We start from the raw sequence: 22883 nt of genomic DNA on the forward strand, positions 1-22883 counted from the left end.
AATGAATTAACCGCACATGAAACATTCCTTCCGCATAATTAAATCGCAAATTATATCCAGCTTATCTCCAAATTTCATTAAAATCGAATACGGTTTCGCACAAATGGTATATAAAAGAATATAAAAGCAAAAATCGATTTTGTTTCATTCGGTTTTAATAACAATTACAATATTGCAGTGTTTTCATCGCAATCACGTGTGCGAAATTATAATCTTATGTCCTTTATATTTTTTCCTGCTGCGAGACTGGATGAACGACCGGATTAGTAAGATATACGGTGATTCTGCCATTAAGGACAATACATATGCACAGATGTAACTAATCATCACGTGTCCCATGACCATGGCGCTCTAAAAACGAAAATTGTGACAATAAGCGTATTTTTTTCGGTCGATGTCGGAATTTTGGAATGTTCGTGTACTTACTATGGACAGAAACTCTAAATGAGCGGATGTTTCATTATGCAAGCGAATCGAACTTATGATAAAAGGATTTAAAAGGTAAGCACAGTACGTGAGTCTGCTAAGAGGAATCCAGATTTTGCATGTTAATAGTTCCTTAACGATGCCTGTAATAAAGTCAAGCGTTTGATAACAAGAATAATTTTTTTTTCTAAAATATAACATTATTTTTATTTGTTTTGTTATTACAAAAATACTTTTAAAAAGAGATTAAATAGAATGTAAGTTACGAATAGTGTATTATATTTTATTTTACGTTGATATGATATAATATTTATCTATATATTCTATAAAATTAACTAACCTCCGTGCTTAGTAGAGCACACTATTACAATCCATGCTATACCTATAGCCCAAACTGTTCTGCTTAATGCGACGTAAATAGCAGTAGACAGAACGGATATCTGTCGCTTGTAAAGGCCGAATAATACGAAAATTTTACAAACGCTACCGAGGCTCCAGTATATAATTAAAGCGTTCTGAAATTTATATTTAAAATGTTATAGTATATTAAAAATAATTTGAATTTGAATTAAATAATTCTTTTATATATTTACATGATTTCCTATTACTTGTGATTTCTCATTGTAGCCGTATTAAATTATAAAACGCGAAATATCGTATTTTAACTTACAAGTGATCAATTAGTACACACAAATAGCAAAAACTTTTTTGACAGAATTATTAAGTAATAACAAGCAAATAAAACCTTGCTTGCAGATATAGGTGTGTGATTAAGTAAATCGGTTATTTTTAACGAAGCTATTTTTTTTAGAAATTATTCTAGCATTGTTAATTTATATGATAGACATTTTAAATCCACGTTTTAAATCATTAGAAATGGCCATTTTTAATTGACATTTCTAAATATTACAGTAGTCTACGTATTTCATTGCTCCAACGATTGCTTACGTTTTTATCCAATTCTCTTATCTAAAAGTACAAGTAATACTCTACCCTTGTCAAGACTATTTTTTTGTTTAGTCTTGTTATAATGTAACCTGTGATCATTCCAATAATATAAGGACCAATTCGGAGCCATGGTGGATAGTATAAGACATCTATAAGTCTGTACTGTTCGTCCAAGCTGTAATAACACAAAGGACGCTCATTTATCTAATTAATCTCACGATCAATAAGATGATGTAACTTACGTCGGGACATATTCGTAAATGTATGAGATATAGCCGCTTAGCGTAATCGAGCCTATTAGAAGTGCACTTAACAAAGCAACAGCCGTGTAAAAATATCTGAAAAAAATTCGCAGCTTATATTTACTTTTTCAGATATATGCGCGAGAATTGTGTAAAGGAGGGTCCACATTATCGAGCAGAACCGCGAGCCGAACTTCGCCGCGAACCGACATTGTCGAGCCGACAAAGTTCGGCTCGATAATGTGGACGCATGATCGGTTCGCGGCGAAGTTCGGCTCGCGGTTTTGCTCGATAATGTGGACCCTCCTTAACATTCCGTTCGTCAATGATCGTTTAACTTACACAGTCGACAGAATTAAGAGCGCCAGACCGATTGTAAAGAATTGCATATCGCTGGCTAAGTACCAACTCCAGGTCATGCACTACAAGGAAATAGAAATTTCAATAGGTAATTCAGGATAAGGAATCTCTCACACGTTTTCGAGCGTGTCAAATTGATATATTGTAATTAAATTGACGTTCGTACCATCGAATTATGACCAAAGAGATTATTTATGTATAAGAGATTCCTCCACCAATATTTCGGGCAAATTTCGTGCGATCTCTCCTCAATGTAGAATTGCGAGGTCTTGTCGTACCAAGTCGTGTTCAATTGCAATATTCCTATCATCATCATGTAAGGCGGTGTCAATCTTAAAACGAATTTTTAGAATTAACTTTAATAAACGTGAAAAGGGCATTCACACACACTATTGTCTAGCTTGCCGTTGAATTGAATTTTTTAAATCGTATTCTCTTATTCCGCTCATTAGTGTACCCAGTGATGCTGTCGCGCTAACTGACAGCGTCGTCTTTGTTCATTGTCCGCGCGAATCAAGATAACGGAGAAACGTACCGGATAAATCTTCTCATTACGCCGTAAAAGAACTCCTTTAACATCTCCCTCCAATTAATCGGCTTATTTTGTTCTATGTCCGTTTTATTCTTCAGATATAAGTAGGCCATTAAAAGTCCGCTTAAAAAAAAATAGGTATCGACCGATATGGTCGCGTTGCTTATCACTTGAATGGGGATACCCTCAGCGAATCTCAAAGCCCACACTTTATTGTCTACGTACATGAAACGATATTACGTGCATGCAAATTTATAGTTACGCCAGTATTACAGTTACGTAAATAATTAATTCTAAAATTTTTGTGTTTCGAGACACTTACCGAAATATTCCCTCGTGTAAAATATGGTGTGGGCTATGATTATCCAAATCATGCTCAGAAACCGTAAACCATGAATTACGGGTATCGCGTCGGCGTCCAATTCCGTGCGAAATATTATTTTCGTATTTGTGTAAATAGAGAAACACATTAGTACGTTCCCGAATCTATTTTTCTCACGTGGATCCGACGAATCTGTCATTTCCATCTCCTCGGCCGCGTTTTTTTCTAAATCACAACTCAGAATCTTTAGCATCTACATTGACGTAAAAATCACGAAAGATACTCGTCGACAGAGAAAATTAAATATTGAAAAATAAATTAAATATTTGTTCCTAAAACACATAGGAACGAATAATACATAATAAGAGATAAGGGAGGGAAAAATATCTTTTTGTGGAATTTTATTAAAGTAATATTTACTTAAAATTGGTTAAATAATTTCAATGCGCAGAGCATGAAATTATTTCTTTTAGAATACGGTGAAAGATCACAATATAATATACGTCGATATACTTCGACAGTAGACTATATCAACACTATATATCTATATATAGTCTACTGTCGAAGATGCTTAAGAAGCTTTAGACAATATACTTACTAACGGCAATTTTACTCTTTGCTTTTAAATATTTTTGATATATGAATATATCGTATATTGTGCCGCTTATCATCATGGTAAAGGTAAGCACTAAAACAACACTGAAATCATAAAATTAAAATTAATATGTGCAAGTATCTCTTCCATTGCTTCCTCAGGCTTTCGGAAGGTACATAAGAATTTTACGTATATGATTGCTTTAACTATAATGTTAATTTTTGTTGTTTTTGCGTTTTTTGACGTACCATATGAAAAGCATCCCACCACTCAGTAGCCATTGATGATCGTCCTTCAAGTCTTTTACCTGGATCAGGCTGAGATCCAAGGAATAAAGATCATTGATTAAGAGAATTCTGTCACGAAATATTGTTTCCAAAATGAAGCTTACATTATTCACGGAGCAGGACGCGGGTAAGCAGAGGCCGAGTGTAATAAGATCCTAAAAACAACCTGTTATGTAGCATATTTTAATATATCTTAATATCAGGCACAATGCCCCAACGATCGTTAATATTTGGATATTTTTTATAATTTTACGTTAAAAAATTTGAACATTTGTTCAAATCATCCATCAGCGAGATTTCGTAAAAAAAGATCACACACGTGCTCGAAAAAGTCTATTTTGCATGCGTATGCCAATTTTATTGTAACTTTCTTTTTTAATAATTTATTATATGCTATATATGTATATGACTAACAAGTTGCGTTTAACGTGTTTAGGCCCAATAATGTTTTTAATAACGTTAGCAACAAAATAATTTTAATTTTCTTGCATTAATTTTAAAGCAATAAGATCTATCTAGATTGTAATATATATGCAAGAAATATAGAAAGATGCAAGAAATGTGCGATTTAGGATCGGTTAACATATATTATTGCTGCACAACTTGACTTAAAATGAAAATTGAAAAGTCTACGGTGATTTGAGACGCGATATATTCTAATTAATTAATCTCACGAAGAACTTACTTCGTTTTTTACACCACCGTGGTATTGAAGAGTACCGTTGTGTCTGAGATGAGCAACGAAGTAATTCAATTCGAAAGGAGGGATTTCATCCCGTGGATCGCGATAGCGTGTGTTATTTAATATAAGCCGCTTTGCGATCTCGAAGGGAGTCGTGTTTATTATATCGATGCACTGACTACGACTTCCTAGCCAAAAATTATTTCCATAAAGGAAACCCGATTTCGGGCCGCCGCTAGAATCCAATGCTTGAGAAGATAAAAATACACAATTAAATTGTTATTCACGCAAAAATATTGAATAGCATTTCTCATTCAATCTTGGTTAATCACTGAGACTTAATTGCTTAATTGCTTCATTAATTGCTGAAGTCAGGATCGATAATTGCGAAAGACAACTTTTAGATATCTTTGTTCAGATTTCTCCATGTTTTTTAACGCCTTAATTTAATCATGTCGCGATTTGCTTTATTGTAGTTTCAATTATTATTACGTAACATAATTATATAATCGCGATGTGTTATTATTATTATGCACTTCACAAAAGGAAAACTATTAAGAACAATGAGATATCGTAATTGAATTTATTGCTTGAAATTAAAGAATTATTTTAGTTAGTCAATTCACAATTCTACATAAGGATACACCAATTATATACCGCATATATATAATTTACAAAATCCTTTAATTGCTAATTGTATATTTTTGTTAATTAAAGTAATACTAATTACGAGAAGAATGACATTTTTATCAATGTTTCGTGATTTGTTTGTATTTAACTTTCATTCAAATCGCTTCTGTTATAAATAAACATGATAGCATTTTGAAAAATATTCGGAAATCGAGCCACGTTGTGTACCTAAGAGAGTGTGTATACTCTTTATGACGTACAGCTATATAACGTGTGTTCTCTTATAACGTTAAAGGCACACCGCGATACGCGGAGCGTGCTAGAATCCGCGAGATACAAGATCCTCGAAATGAAATGAGAGAAAATCGTGCGATGTTGACCGCGTAACAGACGCTTTTCCCTTGCACATGCGGCTGAGAAACTTGTTCCTTGTGTAACACGGAAGAAAGTTGATTCGGTTAAGTGTTCTAAACTCTAAACGAAAGTTACGCGTATACGACACAATCGCGGCGGTAATAAATGTTGCATAATGTGTGTATAAACGAATTACGTTCGGAATGCAGCTCACACGCCCCGAACCAGCTTGTTCTTTAATCGAGAGGAAAAAGAACATTAGACGAGTGATGTAATAAGCGCCACTTTTCAAGCTTGTAATTTTAATAATAAACGATCTACCTTATTGCGTCATATTTTAAGCCTGCATTTTAAGGAAGCTGAAGAATGACAGCGCAAAAAGGTCGACATAAAACGTAGGTTTTTGTATCGACTCTATTCATAGTCGGATCTCATTTCAAGACCGTCTTAAGTAATATTTTAAGATGCTAATACGGCTCTGTGATTGGTTAATGATATCTTAATATTGTACTTAAGACGATCTTAAATATAAGAACTGACTATGAATACTGGCCTATAAGGCCCAGTTTTGATCTAACTCTTCATCTCTTTCTAACTATCTCTTTCTAACCTCTGGAAAGAGACGAAGAGTGAGTTTAATCGAAGGTTGCAGTTAATCGACGTTGGTGAAACTATCTAAATGATAATTTAAAAACCCGTTTAAAATCATCCCGGAAGTGGATCATCTTTTTGCTGAGCCCATCCTTTTAAGTCGATGAACTCGATCAATTGAATTTATCGCTTGAAATTAAAGAATTAGTTTACTTAGTTAATTCACATTCTACACGGGGATGCATCAATTATATACCGTACATAATTTACGAAATTTTTAATTATGATGTCTCTGAGGATTAAATCAATAGCTTTATAGATGTGAAACACTGAAATAATTTGACTTTTTATTATTATAGATACCTTTATTTATAGGTGCACTTTTATAAACGTCGCGAGAAAAATTAATTACGATTTAATTACTTTAATCTCTCAATTATTTTACAAACGAAGAAACGAGCCATGGAACTCTTAACTCAGTCACGCAATTCAACAACACGCAAAGAAACAATTCAATATAAAACAAACGCGAGAGATTATTTTAGCTTTTCAGACTTTGCATTCGATTTATCGATACGATTATGATTAAGAATGGATTTTACTCACTCTTCAAGCCCCATAGTATTCGTTGATCGACAGCGTTTTGAAAATCTCGTAGTTCTATCCCACATGTCGCCGAACCGAGAAGACCGGCTCTCGTGGCGATAGCATAAGCGGGCAGTAAATGGATACCGTTTTCGTTAGATCCGTGAAATTGTGCAGATACGCAGAATAACACGGCGAAATTGCAGATGTAGAAACAAAAAAGCCGCTGACGCGACATAATGCATGTTTTAGCACTCGACAGTCACAGTCACAGTCACTTTTGTTTCCTCGTTATTCTAAATTGTGGCGAATACCGATACCGAATCGTGAAATCAGTTTCGGAGATACGACGGAGTGAAACTGGGTTTTGCTCGTGTAACAAATTTCGTTAATGTGCAGATCTAAGATTATTCTCTTCGCAGAGATAAAGGGGCGTTTAGCCCGACGAATCGTATTAAAGAAAGCTCTGTTTATTAACTTCGTCCGCGCAAACGTTAAAGTTTTGTCAGCGGATAATTTTTGATTTGCACAGTGGAGATTAATATTGGTCAGCCAGATTCGACGACCGCGACCAGACTGGTCTATATAGGGAGAAGTTAATGGTGGATTTGCAGTGGAAAGCGAAACGTCCTCCCCGTCAACTTTTTCGATGTCGTTACGGAGCCCCACCACGTTATTGTGTACATTTGATCATTGAGTATGCTCTGGGATCCGATGAATATCCATCCAATCTTAAAAATGGCATGTTAACTGAGTGAATTTCATTTGTACCGAAGAATTGAGGCCTCTTTTCCACGATGCTGATTGGTTATCTCGAATTTTGCATCGCGGCGTGTTTCACTCGTATCGCTTCTGTTTATAATGAAAAAGCTAAATGGCGCGCGCGTAGCGCGCGCTTGTAATGTTCCAGTAATGTATAAGAAGGCAATAAAATGTGAATTTATAAATTTTTATATAGTCTGTGCGAAATTAGAAATTATCTTTAAAATTGTATTTTCTTTTTCTGTTTTGACCTGTCTGTTTAAATTTTCACAAATTACAAATTTTTCCACCTGCACTTAAGTAGTAAATGCTGCAGTTGAAAAACACAAAAAATAAATTCTCTTTTATTTTTCATCCAGGATTTAGTTATAAACTGTCAATATGTCAAGAATAGAAATAAACAAAAGCGTATCTAATATTTTAAAAACTGAAAAAAGAATGATTAGATTGACAATTTATCTAAGAACATAGAGACCTGGAATATATCAGGAAAATGTGACATTTAAAATAGAAGTGAACTGCGCGCATGTAGCGCGCATAATATCGTATTTCAGTTTACTTTTAAAAAAATTTTGTAAACCCGAAAAATGTCACAGATAGAATGCATAATTAAACCATTTTTTAGAAATCTTTCCGGTAATTATTAATTTTTTCTTGACATTTTTACGTTCTTTTTCTTTGGCTCATGACAAACGACAATCTGTAATTTTAATGGGATTTTATCAAAATTAGTCTAACCGGAATAACTTCCTCAAGATCCATTAATAGGTTGGCGTAAGAATAATGTTGGTTTTTGTAATTTTGAATTTTAGCACTGTACTTTTTGATAAAGGTTTTATTTAACCATGTTTATGTTACACGCCATGTCAAAGCGCAAACTTCGCTCTGTTTATTCATAACCTTGATTATATTATTGATGCCAATTTGTGGGCAATTTAGACTACTGAAACAGAGATGGAAAATAAGCAAATTCGAGTAATTTTTTTATACGAGTTCAAGCTAGGCCGTAAAACAGCAGAAACGATTCGAATTATCAACGCCGCATTTGGCGAAGGAACTGTCAACGAATGCATGGTGCAACGTTGGTCCAAAAAATTTCGTAACAAAAATTAGAGCCTATGAAGATGAGACCCTTGAAGATAAAGAGGGTCGAGAACGGCCTGCAGCCATATATTTTATATTATTGGAATAAATAAATTTGTATCTTGTAGGCAAAAATGTATAGATTTTAAAAGTTGTTATTTCGACTGATTAAGTTTATCCTGAGTTTAGATATGTGCATTTAAGTTAAAAGTTAAAAACCAACATTATTTTTGTACCAACCTAATACAATAAGCATACAGGCGAAGAAAATATTGATCGCGAACAATTGAATTAGAAAATTTGCAAAAAATCTCCAATTTGAAATCTAATCTAAGTTATTCCGAAATAAATTCTCCATCAGGAGACAATTAATTATTATGAGCATGTGGGAAAGAAGTATTCAGACAGGAACAATTAAACCGAGAAATTTTCGAAAAAATGACAATTTCTAATTTGAAATTCAATCCAATTGTAAGTTATTCTTCAGATAACCCCCTACGAGATAATCATGACGAATATATAAGCAAGAAAAGAAAAAAGTTTCGGGTTGTGAGTAATTGCCTTCTTTCGCTTGCATACTTATTATCGTAATTACTTCCTGGAATTACCTGAGGGATAACTTAGAATGAATTAAAGATTCTAATTAGAAAATCTCCATTTTCCGAGACTTTCAATTACTTACACTCTGACACTTTACTTTTATTTGTATATCTGCTCCTCATAATTATCTCTTAGGAGATTCACTTACATTCGCAAAATGTTTATATATACTTACGTAAAATTTTAAACCTCATTTTTTATAATCGACAGAAATGGACACTGAAATGCTGAGGCTAAATTAATAATATTTTCATATTGATTTCTGTCGAAAACAATTTAATTAATTATGTCTCTCTATCTGTACTTTGGCTTTCGCTATAAGCTCATTATTATTTTCAAATGATCCAAGAATAATTCATATTGAATCTATATAATTTTAGTCGAAATACTTTTGCTATTTATAAATACTTTTGCTACTTATAAATCTGTCTCTTACTCATATTTCCTAGCACTTTCTGCATCTAAAAACAAATATAATATGTATTCAGACATCGGAGAGGAAAAGAACCAAAAACTGAAGTACATATACAACAAGAAATACAACCAACAACTAAAAATGCAAATAAAACAAATAAACTTATGTTACATCAGGAACTATATTATACCATCCAATTAAAAATTAACCGAGATTAAAGATTAACAAAATACAAGAATATAAAGAGCAAAAGAAATAATAAATGCACTCACTTATATGTGCGATGTTACATTATTCATATAAAATGCCATTGCTTAACATATAAGCAATAATGACATTGAGGAGTTCACTGACAGATACGTAATGAAGCATGTAGCTAACTGGTTTATACATAATATGTAATACATAATACGATAACGACATGTTATATGATTTATATGTATAAATAGATCCGGCCAAATTAGGAAATAGTACATTTTAAATAAACATTTGTGGGAGTTTTGAGAACAGCCTGATTTATTGAGTTGATCTTATTGAGTTGTTAAAGATTAATCAGGCAAAGTGAAATGCAAAAAATTGAAATAAGAGCACAGACGTAATTAATAGGATACATAATACTCGTTTATATGCTCCACTCACACACGTCTCTATATACATATACGTAAAACTTCGGTAATAAAAATTACAAGTCAAGGAAAAAATCAAGTTCTATTTAAGAAATTAGTCGCCTTTAAAATTTCTTGAAAACGATGATATCTACGACATAACTCACGTAAGAATCATGTTTCCCTCTTCAAACCAAACAACTTTCATCTAAACTATTTTTGAAATTAATTAAATATGATAATTAGAGGCTTAGAATATAAAAATATTCGAATTAAATTAGGCAATAAGAGCCGAACTTGATGTGCAGTCGATAAAATTTATTTTACAAAATAGAAGATATATACGTCGCGTACGTTTCGACTCTTTTTGGGGTCATCTTCAGCGCATTGTCTACCAGCACATCAAGTTCAGCTCTTATTGCCTAATTTAATTCGAATATAATTAAATATGTATTGATTAAATACGTATTTATTATATTTAATGTTATTCTTGCAATTCTCTATATTAAGTAGATATAAATACACATATATATCGTATATATACATATATATAACATTAACATAATGTTTTTTAAATCATGTTTAACTGCAATAATTAAATTATTTATATTAAACCAATTAGTAATTTTTAAAATAAGTAATTTACCTGACAATGAAGACTAATTTTATTCCTTATCCACTAATTATTAATTTTCAAATAAGTAATAATTCATTTTTTACAAACTATTAGTTATTTTAATAATAAAGAATTTATTTTTACTATACAAATTTTTACGTAATTAGAAATTTTTCTTTGACAAATTACCTTTTTTTTTGTAATGCGTAATTCACTTTTACCTAAGTATTATTAATTTTTACGTAATTAGTAATTTTTTGTGACTAATTACTAATTTGCTAATTCAATAAAACTTTAGGTAAATATGTATGTATTACGGCACTCTCTCCGATTTCTTTTCAAATATATATTTTAAGTAGTAAAAAATATTCTCAAAAGGAAAATTGTCGTTTCGTTTGTTTATAATGGTGCAGGAAGCTATGCTCATCGTTGCCGATCTCAAACTTGGATTGAATAATCATGAGAAATTACAGAAGGCTGATATCACTGACAACGCTACTGTGTATATAATTCTTCGAAGAGACTGAGGGAACTGAATAAAATATCTTACATAACAGATAAATAGAATCATTTCCGGTATATAAGTAATTTATTGTGTTAAGAAACGATAATTTGTATTTCCACGTGTAAACAATTATTTTTGCGTCGTTATTTTATAACGCTTTGGTTCTCATCATGAACAATTATTATTTACATTTCCAAGAACTGCATCTATTAAATAAGCTATAATATGTCTTATTAGTCCAAGTGATCTAAATCTCGCTTTTATTAAATACAGTTTTTTATAATCTGTGAATGAATTAAATAACAGCGTTATAAAATCATTAATTTAATAACGTACAAAAAATCGATTGGAAATGCTAATGGAAATCTGATAATAAAAACTAGCATGTGTATTATATTTGCAAATTTATTCAAAACTAGCATGGATTCAGAGGCGTATCTAATAGCCGTATTCATAGTCCTTCCTTAAGGAATAAGGATTCCTTGTTCCTTATTAGTTATTCTACATTTCATAAACCTTCCTTGATTGATCAAGGAACCTTAAAATTTATGAAATGTAGAATAAGGTTCCTTATTCCTTGTTCCAAGGAATCCTTTCTCAAGGAAGGACTATGAATACGTCTATAAGATTCCTCGCGTCCTTGGCAAAGAGCTGTATCGGCGACCCTTCCCTCCCAGAAAAAAATAACATCTGATTTAATGTATAAAGTATAAACATTTCATTACTTATATAAATTTATGAAAATTACAATTTTATTTTTCCTTGCCTCGGCTAAAGCGAATTCGTCTATTATTGCATCTATTATACATTTATGTGGGAAACCACTTTTTTTCTATTAATAATTATGCAAGTCTGAAATTTTTCTTGATTCATCGTAGAACGGAGATAATTCGCTTTATTAATTTGAGCTTGCTAAAACTGCGTGCGCAAGACGCTACAGTCACTGGTAAAGTTACATAAATTCAAAGTGTATGCAGTCTTGATGTTTGGATAAATATCATCTAGGGAGTATTCTTGAATACATTATTTTAATAAATATAGGGGAGTTACTGATTTTAATTCCTCGATCAGCTCCTGTACTTGTACTTTGAACATTTCTAATTCGGACACAAGTTCCAGTTTGTCTACGTCTAATGAATAGTGAAGGTCCGAAGTCAGCACTTTTTTTCAGCTTATTCAAATTCAGATTCTTCAAGCTATTTCCAGAGAAAAAAAGAGATCCGATGATATAATTGACGTGGCCTCATATCGTGACTTTATTTTTCTTAACATTCTATCATAACCCTTAAACTACACCCTGGGTCAAAATGACCCAGTAAAAAAATTGTGTCGCATTATCTACCATTGAAACGCTGAAATCGGGATTTGTCGCGCCATATCTTGGTAGTTTTAACCTTTTTCTAGATATAGTTTTCACCTAATCGACCGCATCGTGATGCGCTCGCCATGATACCGTCGCAAGTCGCAATAAGCGCGTTAAACATGGTCTACTATACGGCTCAAAAAGCGTCTGTTAGTGGATCGGCGAGTAAATGGCGAATAAACCCGAAGAGAAATGACAACCCGATGGAAGATGAAACGATTAAACTCCTCATTTTCTGCTCGTTATCTATATCGCTATAGTTGAAAATGTAGGGCTTTCCATTTGACAGAATATTATGCAACTTTTTTTAAATTTTCCATTTAATTTTGTTCCGTTTTTAAATAATGGGAGACAATCTTTTAAACTAAGTTGTCAAATGGAAGTTTAGTCTTTAACTGGGTTTATAAATAATTAACTTAATTTAGTATTGGCACAGACAGTACGGTGAATCTCTGTTCCGCAACGCGATTATCCTCTTCTAAATTCTTTCACGGTAACGCGGTTGCCTAATGAGACTCATCGAAATCGTTACACCTACGTGTTCGGCACACTCCTCGCTTTTTCCTCCCCTCAGATGACAGACGGCTCGATGAGACAGCCTTCGACTTGAGAGTGAATCTACGATGTGGTATGCCCGATCGGAATTTCTGGAACACAAACTTGCTCAGAGTCTCTCTGTCTCTCTCTCTCTCTCTGTTCCTCTCCTTCTCTCTTTCTCTCTCAGGATAAACAAATCCGAACAGGTCTCCATCGAAAGACAGGATTTAACGGAGATAGAGAGAAAGAGAGAAAGAGAGAGAGAGAGAGAGAGAGAGAGAGAGAGAGAGAGAGAGAGAGAGAAGCATGGCATAATAAATACGAAGTTGAGGAGATTGATTTGTGACCAATCGAGTTTAGAGCTGAAATTTCGACGTATTTCAAGTTCTTAAACAACGACGTAATTTGAGAAAAATTATTTTTAAGTCGTTTGCAAAAAAGAGAATTCAATACACTGAATAAGAAGCTAATATGTAACAGATACTTTTACTCCTCTACAATCAGCTATCTATTACACCAAAATCGCATTTATAAATGATATATTACAAAATTGTAATGATTTAAAACATTTGAACTTATCTGGAAAACTTTGCTTTTTAAGTTATGTCATTGTTATAGCAAATATAAGCGATATCATTTCTAAATCCGCACATACATACGCGACATCTAATAATTCTCGTTTAATAAACCGCCCTTATACACTTAATAAATCACACGTTTTTACAGCAAATGCCTTTCGTCAAAAACGACACCCAAATTCGCATTTGTTACCTTTAAGATAACCGAATAACGTCTATTTTCGTATCCGTACCAGCATGAATTGCGACGAATTGTACCGTGAAAGCGCTCGTATGACAGTGCATAAAATAATGCGTGTACAGGATGTCCCAGACTTCGCCTGACAGCAGTTAATATATGTCAGACTCTTGAGGTCATTTTAAGATAAAATTCTGAATACCAAAACTAGAATAATTTTTAAATAAAAAGTATTTAAAGTTGACCAGTCAAATTGTTCAAAATTCGCAGTCAAGAGTAGGTATATATATGATATATTATATCTGATATCATATAGTAGTAAAGGTGAGAATATCGTCATTCATTTATCATACTTCATGTGGCAGGTTTGATATGTGTCAGGTTCGATGATTCATCATATTTCAATACTCACGACTATTAATATTCTGCTTCATGACTTTTATTAACATTATTATCGAGTTGTCCAACCGTATGATTAATTAATAATATAAATACAATAATATTAAAAAGCTATTTATAAAGTTCAATAAAATATATGATGGACGTTTAAAAATATACCTTCACTATTATAGAATATAATATACCGTCTAGACAAATTTCAGACAATTTAATTGAACAATTTTAAACCCTTCTCGATTAAAAACTCACAGCTTCAATATTTTTGTACTAGACATTTCACCTGGAAATGTGATCTCGAAAATCTGCGATTAATTGCCATGCAAAGGCTGACACCTGCTTGTATATCGGTATCTCTCACGAATGTGGATTACGTCAATGCGTAGATCCGCGTCCAGATACAGAGAAAGCGTGATGTCTCCCTTCTGGTTGCACACTGTTATGCTGATTGATACCTACGCTGATTGCGTATCGTTTAAATGGCATATAACAACGTCAGTTTCGCCAAGAAAGCGAATATATTTCTTTTTCATTTTAACTCATGCGTACAGATGGAAAAATAAAAACATTGTCTCAAAGTTCAAAAATTTTTCCCAGCCTTTAACCGATAATAACTGTAGTTGTTACGTTATTAAATATATTTAAGACAAGAGTTGCTCTCTCTCCGTTCTTATGGTAGAACCATGTAGTAGTATAGCATAACTACTCCTTTTTCTGGTTTATCTTTTCTTTCGTGTTTGAATAAGTTACGTAAATTGCGTACGCGTTAGAAACATGTCGCAACACTTTAAGTGGGCAAATCAGTGAAAATCAAGCAATTTCCCCGTCTTTTCACGAAGCGAAATAACGAAAATAAGAATATTTCACGAGACAAATCAATTTTGTTTTATTTCATTCCAACCTCGTATTTCGTAAGTACGTAATTTGTCGATCGTTACTGATTCTGGTGTAGAAATGATGATCGACTCATAAGCGCCTTACAAAATTACACAGATCACACTTTGTCACGTAGAAAAAAGTCAGGTTGAATTTTCTTTACCTCTGTCACGATGATACGCCACGTTCTTCCTGCGTATGATATTTGATTTCGCAATATGCTATCTTTCACAAAAATGTGTGTACAGAAAGAACGTGTGACTTATCACACGTATCAGGATCAATACGTACATCTATTGTATGATGTTCAGCGTTACGTTCAGGATTTTATACATGATAAAGTGCTATATCCTTTATACGTGAGAAATTTACGATTTGTAAAATGCAGATACTCGTGAAATTCCACGATAAGCTTTCTCAAGTGGATACGACGTTGAGAGACTTTCCTATATGCTTATAGACATATATCAGTTTGAGTGCATATAAAAGTCATTTGTAACATAAAGACTCCATGCCGAGGCACTTGTGAAAGCTGATGTATGCACCATTAAAATATGGATGGAGACTGGAAAAGAGAAGTCGGAGAAAAATAGGGATAGAATTCAATTCAATCAGAATGCAAAATGTTATATGAATGTCAATAGAAATGTTGCGTGTAGAAAATAAAATTGAAAACGTCAATTTTTCGTATCTTGAATCTTTTTATTTCTTCTGTTTTCAACTTTTATCTCCTCTATTTTTAATTCCCTTTGAATGTGCTTCTTTTATTCTTAACTTTTAGTTTTCCTTTTCATCTATTTTTAATTATCTCGCCATTGTAGTCATATGGCTACCTAGCTAATTATTACAATTACGGAATAAATATTACTACAGTTTATATCTATAAATATATATAGATATAATATAACATTACATATATATTATATATTAATTCCTTAATGTAGTCTTATCCCAGGTAGCAGGATGACGTCTAAAGACGTTTTAATGACATTAAGACATTATTAACGTCATTTGATGTCACTCTGTTACCTGGGATATTGATGGTTTCTTATACTTTGCACATATGTATCTAAAAATAAAAAATAAATAAATATTTAGAAATTTCTTGGTAAATGTAGTATTATGAAAAATACAAATAAATATTTTTTTTTAGTTGTTAAGTAATTTGGAAACGAAAGAATTAACTTTCTTCCAAAATTATTTCTTTCCCTTGTCTTAATTACATTGCTTTCCCAATTCCGCGGCGCATTGCTTTTTCTATTCTTAATTATTTGATTTCTTGTAATTACTATATATTTCATTGCGTAATAATAAAGTGCTAAAATGTGCTAGTAAAATAAATAAGCCAGACATTAATGCATTGATAATATTAAGTTTTACGAGTTCGTTGAATGTATGCATCCCTCCAGTTGTTTAATTCATAATGATCTTTTAATAAAGATTACGCAGTGTTGATTGTACATTAAAAATAATTAGACAGTAAAAAAACGTTAGCTGTAAAAATTATTAGCAGAAGAGTGATCGAGATATAAGTACTACCTAAAAACTCGTTCCAAAATCAATGAAAAAATTCAATATTTACTGTAAATTTTGCGTAAATGTACTTTATCGATATTAACATAAAAAATCTTTACCGTTTATACTATTAAAAATATGCCATATATTTGTATCAATACTTTAATATCGATAAAATTTCTACCATAAACAAAAAACACAAATGGGATGCGCCATTGCGCTCTTCTTATTCCTACAAAAATATCATTGTGGAAAGGAGGATTCAATGAACGAGACATTCGTGTGGTTTTCAGAATGTTATTATCAGCACATGGAAGTTTCGTATTCGTCTCACAAAAGTAAAGATTAGACGCGAAATGTCAACAATTGCGAATCAAGGAAGGCGGCCACGCGCGCGACCCGCGGACTTGTGTGGCGGCCGCCCTCCCGCCCCGAAATAAAGATAAAGTATTTTTTTGCTTACAATACATCTCGATGATAATAATACAGGTAATAACGGTATTTATTGTTACGGTATCGTAAAATATCACAACATTAATATCTGCCGAGCGAATAAAACGAACGACGGTCCGCGACCGTGTGGCTTCTTGCGAAGGAAGACTCGGCGAACGAGCGGAGTCCGACTTTTTCGCACCTATCCTCTGTCTTGAAAAATTAAAAAAAAAGGAAGAAAGAAACGTTGGTGTCTTACTCGGGAGGAATACTCGCGCGTAAAGTCGCCCCTTCGCGAGAAACTCCGTTCAATAAATTAACTAATTGTCAATTAATCGGCGAACGCGACACGCTCCGCTACGGAGATCGCACCTCCTGGTCATCGCGCGCGTATTTATTTTATAAATAAAAGAGCTGTACGCGGGCGGCACGTCTGAATGAAAAAATAACTCTCGCGCGCATTCATGGGAAAGCTAGCAGATCGACTTACGTTTTAACTCGCAACCACTGTGATTGAAAACGAATAATATGACTATAGTGAGTTCAGTTTTTCGTTTGATAATAAATGGCACTATGTATCTTTCACTTTCAACGGATTGACGATTATAATTACACTCCAATTATTTCTGTTACCTGTTCTCATAACAAATATGAAAGTATTATAAAAGTTACAGATAATATGTATATTAATATATAAATAAATGAAAGAAATATTAACATAATTGAGAGAGAGATAATCAATTAATAATTTAAATTAATTAAAAAACTATAATTTTTTATATATTTTTTAAAAATAATCACAGTGTTAAACTTTCAAGTGTATAAATTTACTTTTGTCCAATTACAATTACCGAATCCCAACAAGTTCCCTACAAATCCCTTGAAAATCCTGTTTTAGGATAAAGCTGCTATGCGTATATTGAGCAATCTTTCTGTTATTTTACAAAACATGCGACTTATAGGAATGGGCTCGATCTCATCATAGTGGTTAACAGTTAATCCGGAAGACGTTTTCGCGACGGAACACGTTCGAGTAACACGATACGGTCGTAGTCGTATAAAATCGAGAGTGCATCGGGTATCGAGCGGCACTCGGGTATGATCTAGAAGAAGGAAAAATGTACATACATAAAAATGAAGAGGAAACGCAACAATGGAAGGAACGTATCGATCTATTTATAAGAAAAACGTACAGCGCGACGGCTGCTTATTATGAAACCTGCGATTCACGATCGGATATACGAATCTGCCGCCGAAGCGTCGGCAATTATCATCACCGCTTCTACAGTCTTCCCGGTTTAGCATAATTAACGAACCCGATCTTGAGAGAGCGGCACCCAACGGAGGAAACACTTTGGAAATTCTCGTGGGGAAGTCGCTCGCAGACGCGATTCAAGATCGGTACGATAAATTAAACCGGCGAATTACTTCGGAGAGCGCTTTGAAGAAGCGTTTGTGCATTTGCGATTTTATCAACTTCATACTCTGTTATTTTATCTTTCTGCGACGAGCCACGAGGACCGAAACGTTCAGATTAATTTCCGAAACGGGCCTCACGGACGCTGGAAGTACTCACTATCCTCTGCAACGATTCAGGCATACCTAGCACACGCGTTAACGACCCCTTCTTCCGTCTGACAGGTATACGAAAAACCTTCAAACGTGGACACACACATACACGTACCCACACGGACGCATATACACATACGCAAGTACACACGCGCGCATTCGCATACTTTTTGATACATCAGCGTAATGTACACTAGCAATTACAGATTATTCGAGTACGGAGAGAATGTGTATACAACACCAGCGATCTATCTACGTAACAATTACTACAGCTATGTACACAGATTACTACCGGATAGCCGGTCGCGTCAAGTTCACCGGGCCTTTGGAGAAGGTTCGACGAAACGGTGATCCATTCTTCGTCGAGCTTGATAATATAAAATAATAATACGTCTTATACATATATGTTCAGTCGTGAAACATTTATATCATACAGAAAAATATCTTCAACTTTATTTCCATTTAAAAAAAAAGTGAATCGGCTAGTTCAGAAGTTACAGTTCAAGAATCGGAATTACTCAGGAAGTATCAAAACTGTGCCATTTTCAAGGCAAAGTTATTTAAAAACAATAATATATTCATACAAAGTATAGATCTACGCTTTTATAGTTCCACAAAAACATTCCGCAATGTTTGAAATTATTAATTTATATCGTTCTCTCTCTCTTTCTGTCTAACTGACCGATTCGTATATTTCAGCTGATCTCATCTTCAGCATATTAAACGCTTTTAGATTAATTATGAGGATTTTGCAGACGATGAAAGAGCGCAGCAGAAAATAATCAGAAATGGTAAAAAAATATATGCTATAATATAAAGCAAAAATAAACTGTTAATATGCAGAATGGTAAAACTACAATTTAAAAGCGAGAATATCAGTAGAATGTAATTTCCCGAGATGCCTCCTGGAAATCGCTTCGAGCCATCCTGGGAAAACATCCTTCGTTCGGCTAATATTGTCAGAAATGCTGTCAAGAATACTTTCATACAAGGATATAATCACGATATATACTGCCTGAATTTGATATTTCTTTTCACGCTAACTTCGAGTCGCTTTACAGTGTACTTTACAGTTCACATTAGCAAGATATCGTCGTCATATTGCTATAAGTAGATAAATAAAGTTGGCGCTTAAGTTTTGCTCGATGTTACTTCCCATTGCAAAGTTTCGTCGGACCTTGACCGTGTTTCGCCTGTCATTTTTCTGTAACTATACTCCCTTACTACGGCTCTGTATTCCCTCTCGGTTAAAACTTTATTGACTAACACTCCCCTTCCAAGCAAAGCACGCTCGACGGGAATCATTGTGCTTCATTTATCAGGAAGAAAATATGTATATTTGTCTTTTTGAATAGTTTCGAAAACGTGTATTCGTTTATTTAACATCATCTTTTTAAATTGTGCTTTGCACGTAGCCGAGGTTGTAGATTGTTCGTCGTGAACAGCAATGCTGTATATAAATTTCGTTCGTTGCACAGGATTTTGGAAAATGCAAAACCCATGTATGAAAATTATCTCGGTCAGACGAACACCGAGACGCGATTAACAATCACGTGAGTTGCACACGGCTGTTCGATTATTCACGTTTCAATGCGCACTTATGGGATGATTAGTATCAGCCTCGGTCCTGCGAATCCGGACAATGGATTTCACACGAAGTAATCGACTCAAACGTACTGCTTCGACGGATATTAGTTCGACTACCGAGATCGTCGAAGCGCACATTTCTTTTTGTACGGAGGAGAGCTATAGTCTAGAAGAGATCTAGTGAGGATGTGCGACTTCGTGTCGCGTTTGGCTGCTCCTCCCGAGTCGACGATTCCCTCGTCCATCGTTATCGTCATCTCTTGTGACTACCGAGGCTCGTAGGCCTCGTAGACGAGTTCAGGCACCAGAGCCAACGAGAACGTGGCACTGGCCTGTCTTGCGTACTGCCGCCTCGTGGTGATGGCTTCGTGTTACCTATTGTTCTCTTCCATTACCACTTGCTTGAACACACCGGCAGGCATCTGGCTCTTCACCTCGTGACTACCAAGCGCAGTCGTACCGTCCTTCGCGATGAAGAGTTGAAGACCAGTTGCTGCAAAACGCAAATTTTAATTTAATTTTATTTTTGAAAGTTTAACTACGCTGAAATATTAATTTACGACTATCCTTACTTTCTAGCGTAGAAAATTAAGAAAAAAAATTAAACCGAAGGCGCAAAAAACTCCACTCTATTTTCTGGAACTCCCATTTTTTAATTAATATAATAAATTAGAAGGAAAACGTACTCTCGGAACTTTCAAGATCTGTCTGCTCTAAATTTGTTGCTTTAAGCAGCTCGTCGATAAGAGAATCAGGATTCGGCCTGGTAACTTCAACTCTACAGAGGACAGGATTACCGGCACCATCTTCTGCTTTTTTTCTACGCTCCAGCGCAGCCTTAGCACGGTCCAGGGATCCAGTTTCGCTGAGACCTGAGCCGCCGGAAGGATTTCTGCGAAGAGCAATGTACATTTTACCTTCATTTTTGTCGCATATTGCTACACGTTTTAACTGTAGTAACACGTTGTAACATATTAAACTGAGCACTGGGCATAAAAAAGCAGGAATAAAGTATTAACGTTACTCTGTTCGGCGAAATCAGACTATGAAAAATTAAACAATGCGGATATAAATATAACGTTGCGGACGAACCTAATACATGTTTTATAAGAATTAATTTTACCCCTCGATTCATTGACCATGTACATTGTGAAAAATTGATGACTAATCGAGGGAGAGGTCTAAATCTCCCATTACGGCATATTAACACGTTTTGCAATTACTGGCTAACACGATAGATAATAATTACAACTTATTGCATGCCTTGTTTAAAGAAATGATCAATTACGTTTTGCTCGCGAAAGCAAAATTTGACCAATCGTTCCTTTCTCAGAATGCAACGGACGTTACATTCTGAACTTATTTATTCGTTCAATCTGAGTTGAAACAAATAAGTTCCGGGCAGCGAAATAATACATCCCTAAGATACAAAGAGTCTATCTAATATTGCAATTCCATATTGCGCTGATTTCTCCGCAGAGTAGCGTCGCAGTTGTCTCTACAAGCAATAAATATGTGTCGGGTACGTAATTAAATAATCGTGTAATTTAAGATTCTTCTAAAATTAAGAGAAGTGTTGTTCCCAAACAATGGATTCTATGCCGATGTGCTCGTATCTGTTTGATTCTTGAGGTGAAAGTTCATCGAGTACGTGTAACGCACTCACTTAAAGTAGGGAAAACATTATGTTGAAACGTGAGTGTCCGATAAACGTACAAAGAAATAAATGCGTCTTCTACGAGTGAGGATACTAACAGTCAATTTAATGTACAAGGGAGACGGTTTCTCGTGCGGATAGTGGCTGAGATAATTAAATACGCGTGGAAGTTGAAGGAACGCTTAATTAAGCGAGTAAATAGATGAGAAAGAGAAAAATTGCAGAAATAAAAGTAACTACCATAAATATATATTGTGTTAATTAAAATAGACGAGATAAAGTTAATAAAATAATTTTCTTAACAAATGGAGATTGCTGTATAGCAAATTATCTGAGAATGAAGGAAAAATATGTAATGATTATTACATTAATAATATGTTACTAATAATTTAAATAATGTAATTTAAATTACTTAAAGAAATAAATATTATAAATATTGAAAGAAGCGTCTAGGTCAATAAAGCAATAAAGTAATTTGATACAATTTTTTAATTATGAAGATTGAAATATTTTCAAAAATTAAGTGGAAATTCCAAAAGCAAAAAATCAATTTAAATTTTATTGAAGGATAATAATGCCATTTGCACTTCTATCTGTAATCTGACTTGCCTGTAAGTCGAAAATTATTTTATTAATAAAGAGAATTTTTAGTAGAATGAGTGAGAGAGAGAGAGAAGATCTGTCATCAAGATTTAATATTTGTTTAGCAATAAAACACTTCACATGAACATGAAGCATATAGTAATGTATATAAGTAAACTAATGATAGATATATAGAAATTAATGACAACTAAGCTATCATTTCTGATAATTTAACATGCGAAATGAATGTGGTGCATGAAAATATCATTGAGTGAATTTTTGTGGGAGAATTGTGTCTTTTACGAGAAACATGCGTTTTAGGTACAAGCTGTGCAGATGTGAATTCTTGCGGATTAATTGCGCGACGAGCGAGGAAGCAAAAAGTTCATAAGGTGCTGCAGAACGTTAGAACGAATCGTCATTCCTGCCGGATCATTGGTTTGGATGCACCAATTTCCGGAAAATGTAGGTAA

The 22883-nt window shown here is 33.9% G+C and overlaps 2 protein-coding genes across 4 annotated transcripts in view; both read right to left on the minus strand.

The window, feature by feature from the left end:
• Positions 1-133: 133 nt before the first annotated feature.
• LOC139810496 (nose resistant to fluoxetine protein 6) lies at positions 134-7151 on the minus strand. The gene is made up of 13 exons (XM_071774090.1): positions 6576-7151; positions 4398-4642; positions 3674-3867; positions 3429-3529; positions 2831-3055; positions 2512-2725; positions 2143-2308; positions 1959-2038; positions 1617-1712; positions 1420-1549; positions 767-941; positions 427-569; positions 134-351 (listed from the first exon to the last, which is right to left on the minus strand). Exons 1-13 carry the CDS (start codon positions 6790-6792, stop codon positions 193-195), a joined length of 2145 nt encoding a protein of 714 aa, XP_071630191.1. The 5' UTR covers positions 6793-7151; the 3' UTR covers positions 134-192.
• A 9715-nt stretch (positions 7152-16866) lies between these two features.
• Positions 16867-22883, minus strand: part of LOC139810498 (early estrogen-induced gene 1 protein) — a 68085-nt gene continuing 62068 nt past the window's right edge. For all 3 annotated transcript variants that reach the window (XM_071774100.1, XM_071774099.1, XM_071774098.1), the window contains 2 exons: positions 20858-21063; positions 16867-20664 (listed from right to left, as the gene is read on the minus strand). In XM_071774100.1, coding sequence (XP_071630201.1) covers positions 20543-20664; positions 20858-21063 — 328 coding nt within the window. In that variant the 3' untranslated portion in view covers positions 16867-20542. The remainder of the gene's footprint in view (positions 20665-20857; positions 21064-22883) is intronic.

This window comes from Temnothorax longispinosus, chromosome 3, assembly GCF_030848805.1.
Source record: "Temnothorax longispinosus isolate EJ_2023e chromosome 3, Tlon_JGU_v1, whole genome shotgun sequence".
In the NCBI taxonomy this organism is placed as follows: Eukaryota; Metazoa; Arthropoda; class Insecta; order Hymenoptera; family Formicidae; genus Temnothorax; species Temnothorax longispinosus.

What these genes read in the sequence shown, in the direction of transcription:
- LOC139810496 (XM_071774090.1), bottom strand. Translation starts at nt 6,792, where the DNA reads ATGTCGCGTCAGCGGCTTTTTTGTTTCTACATCTGCAATTTCGCCGTG. An exon ending in GTAATGAGAAGATTTATCCG is followed by an intron (nt 2,309 to 2,511) that starts GTACGTTTCTCC and finishes ATTCGTTTTAAG; the next exon opens with ATTGACACCGCCTTACATGA. An exon ending in CTCTTAATTCTGTCGACTGT is followed by an intron (nt 1,713 to 1,958) that starts GTAAGTTAAACG and finishes AATTTTTTTCAG; the next exon opens with ATATTTTTACACGGCTGTTG.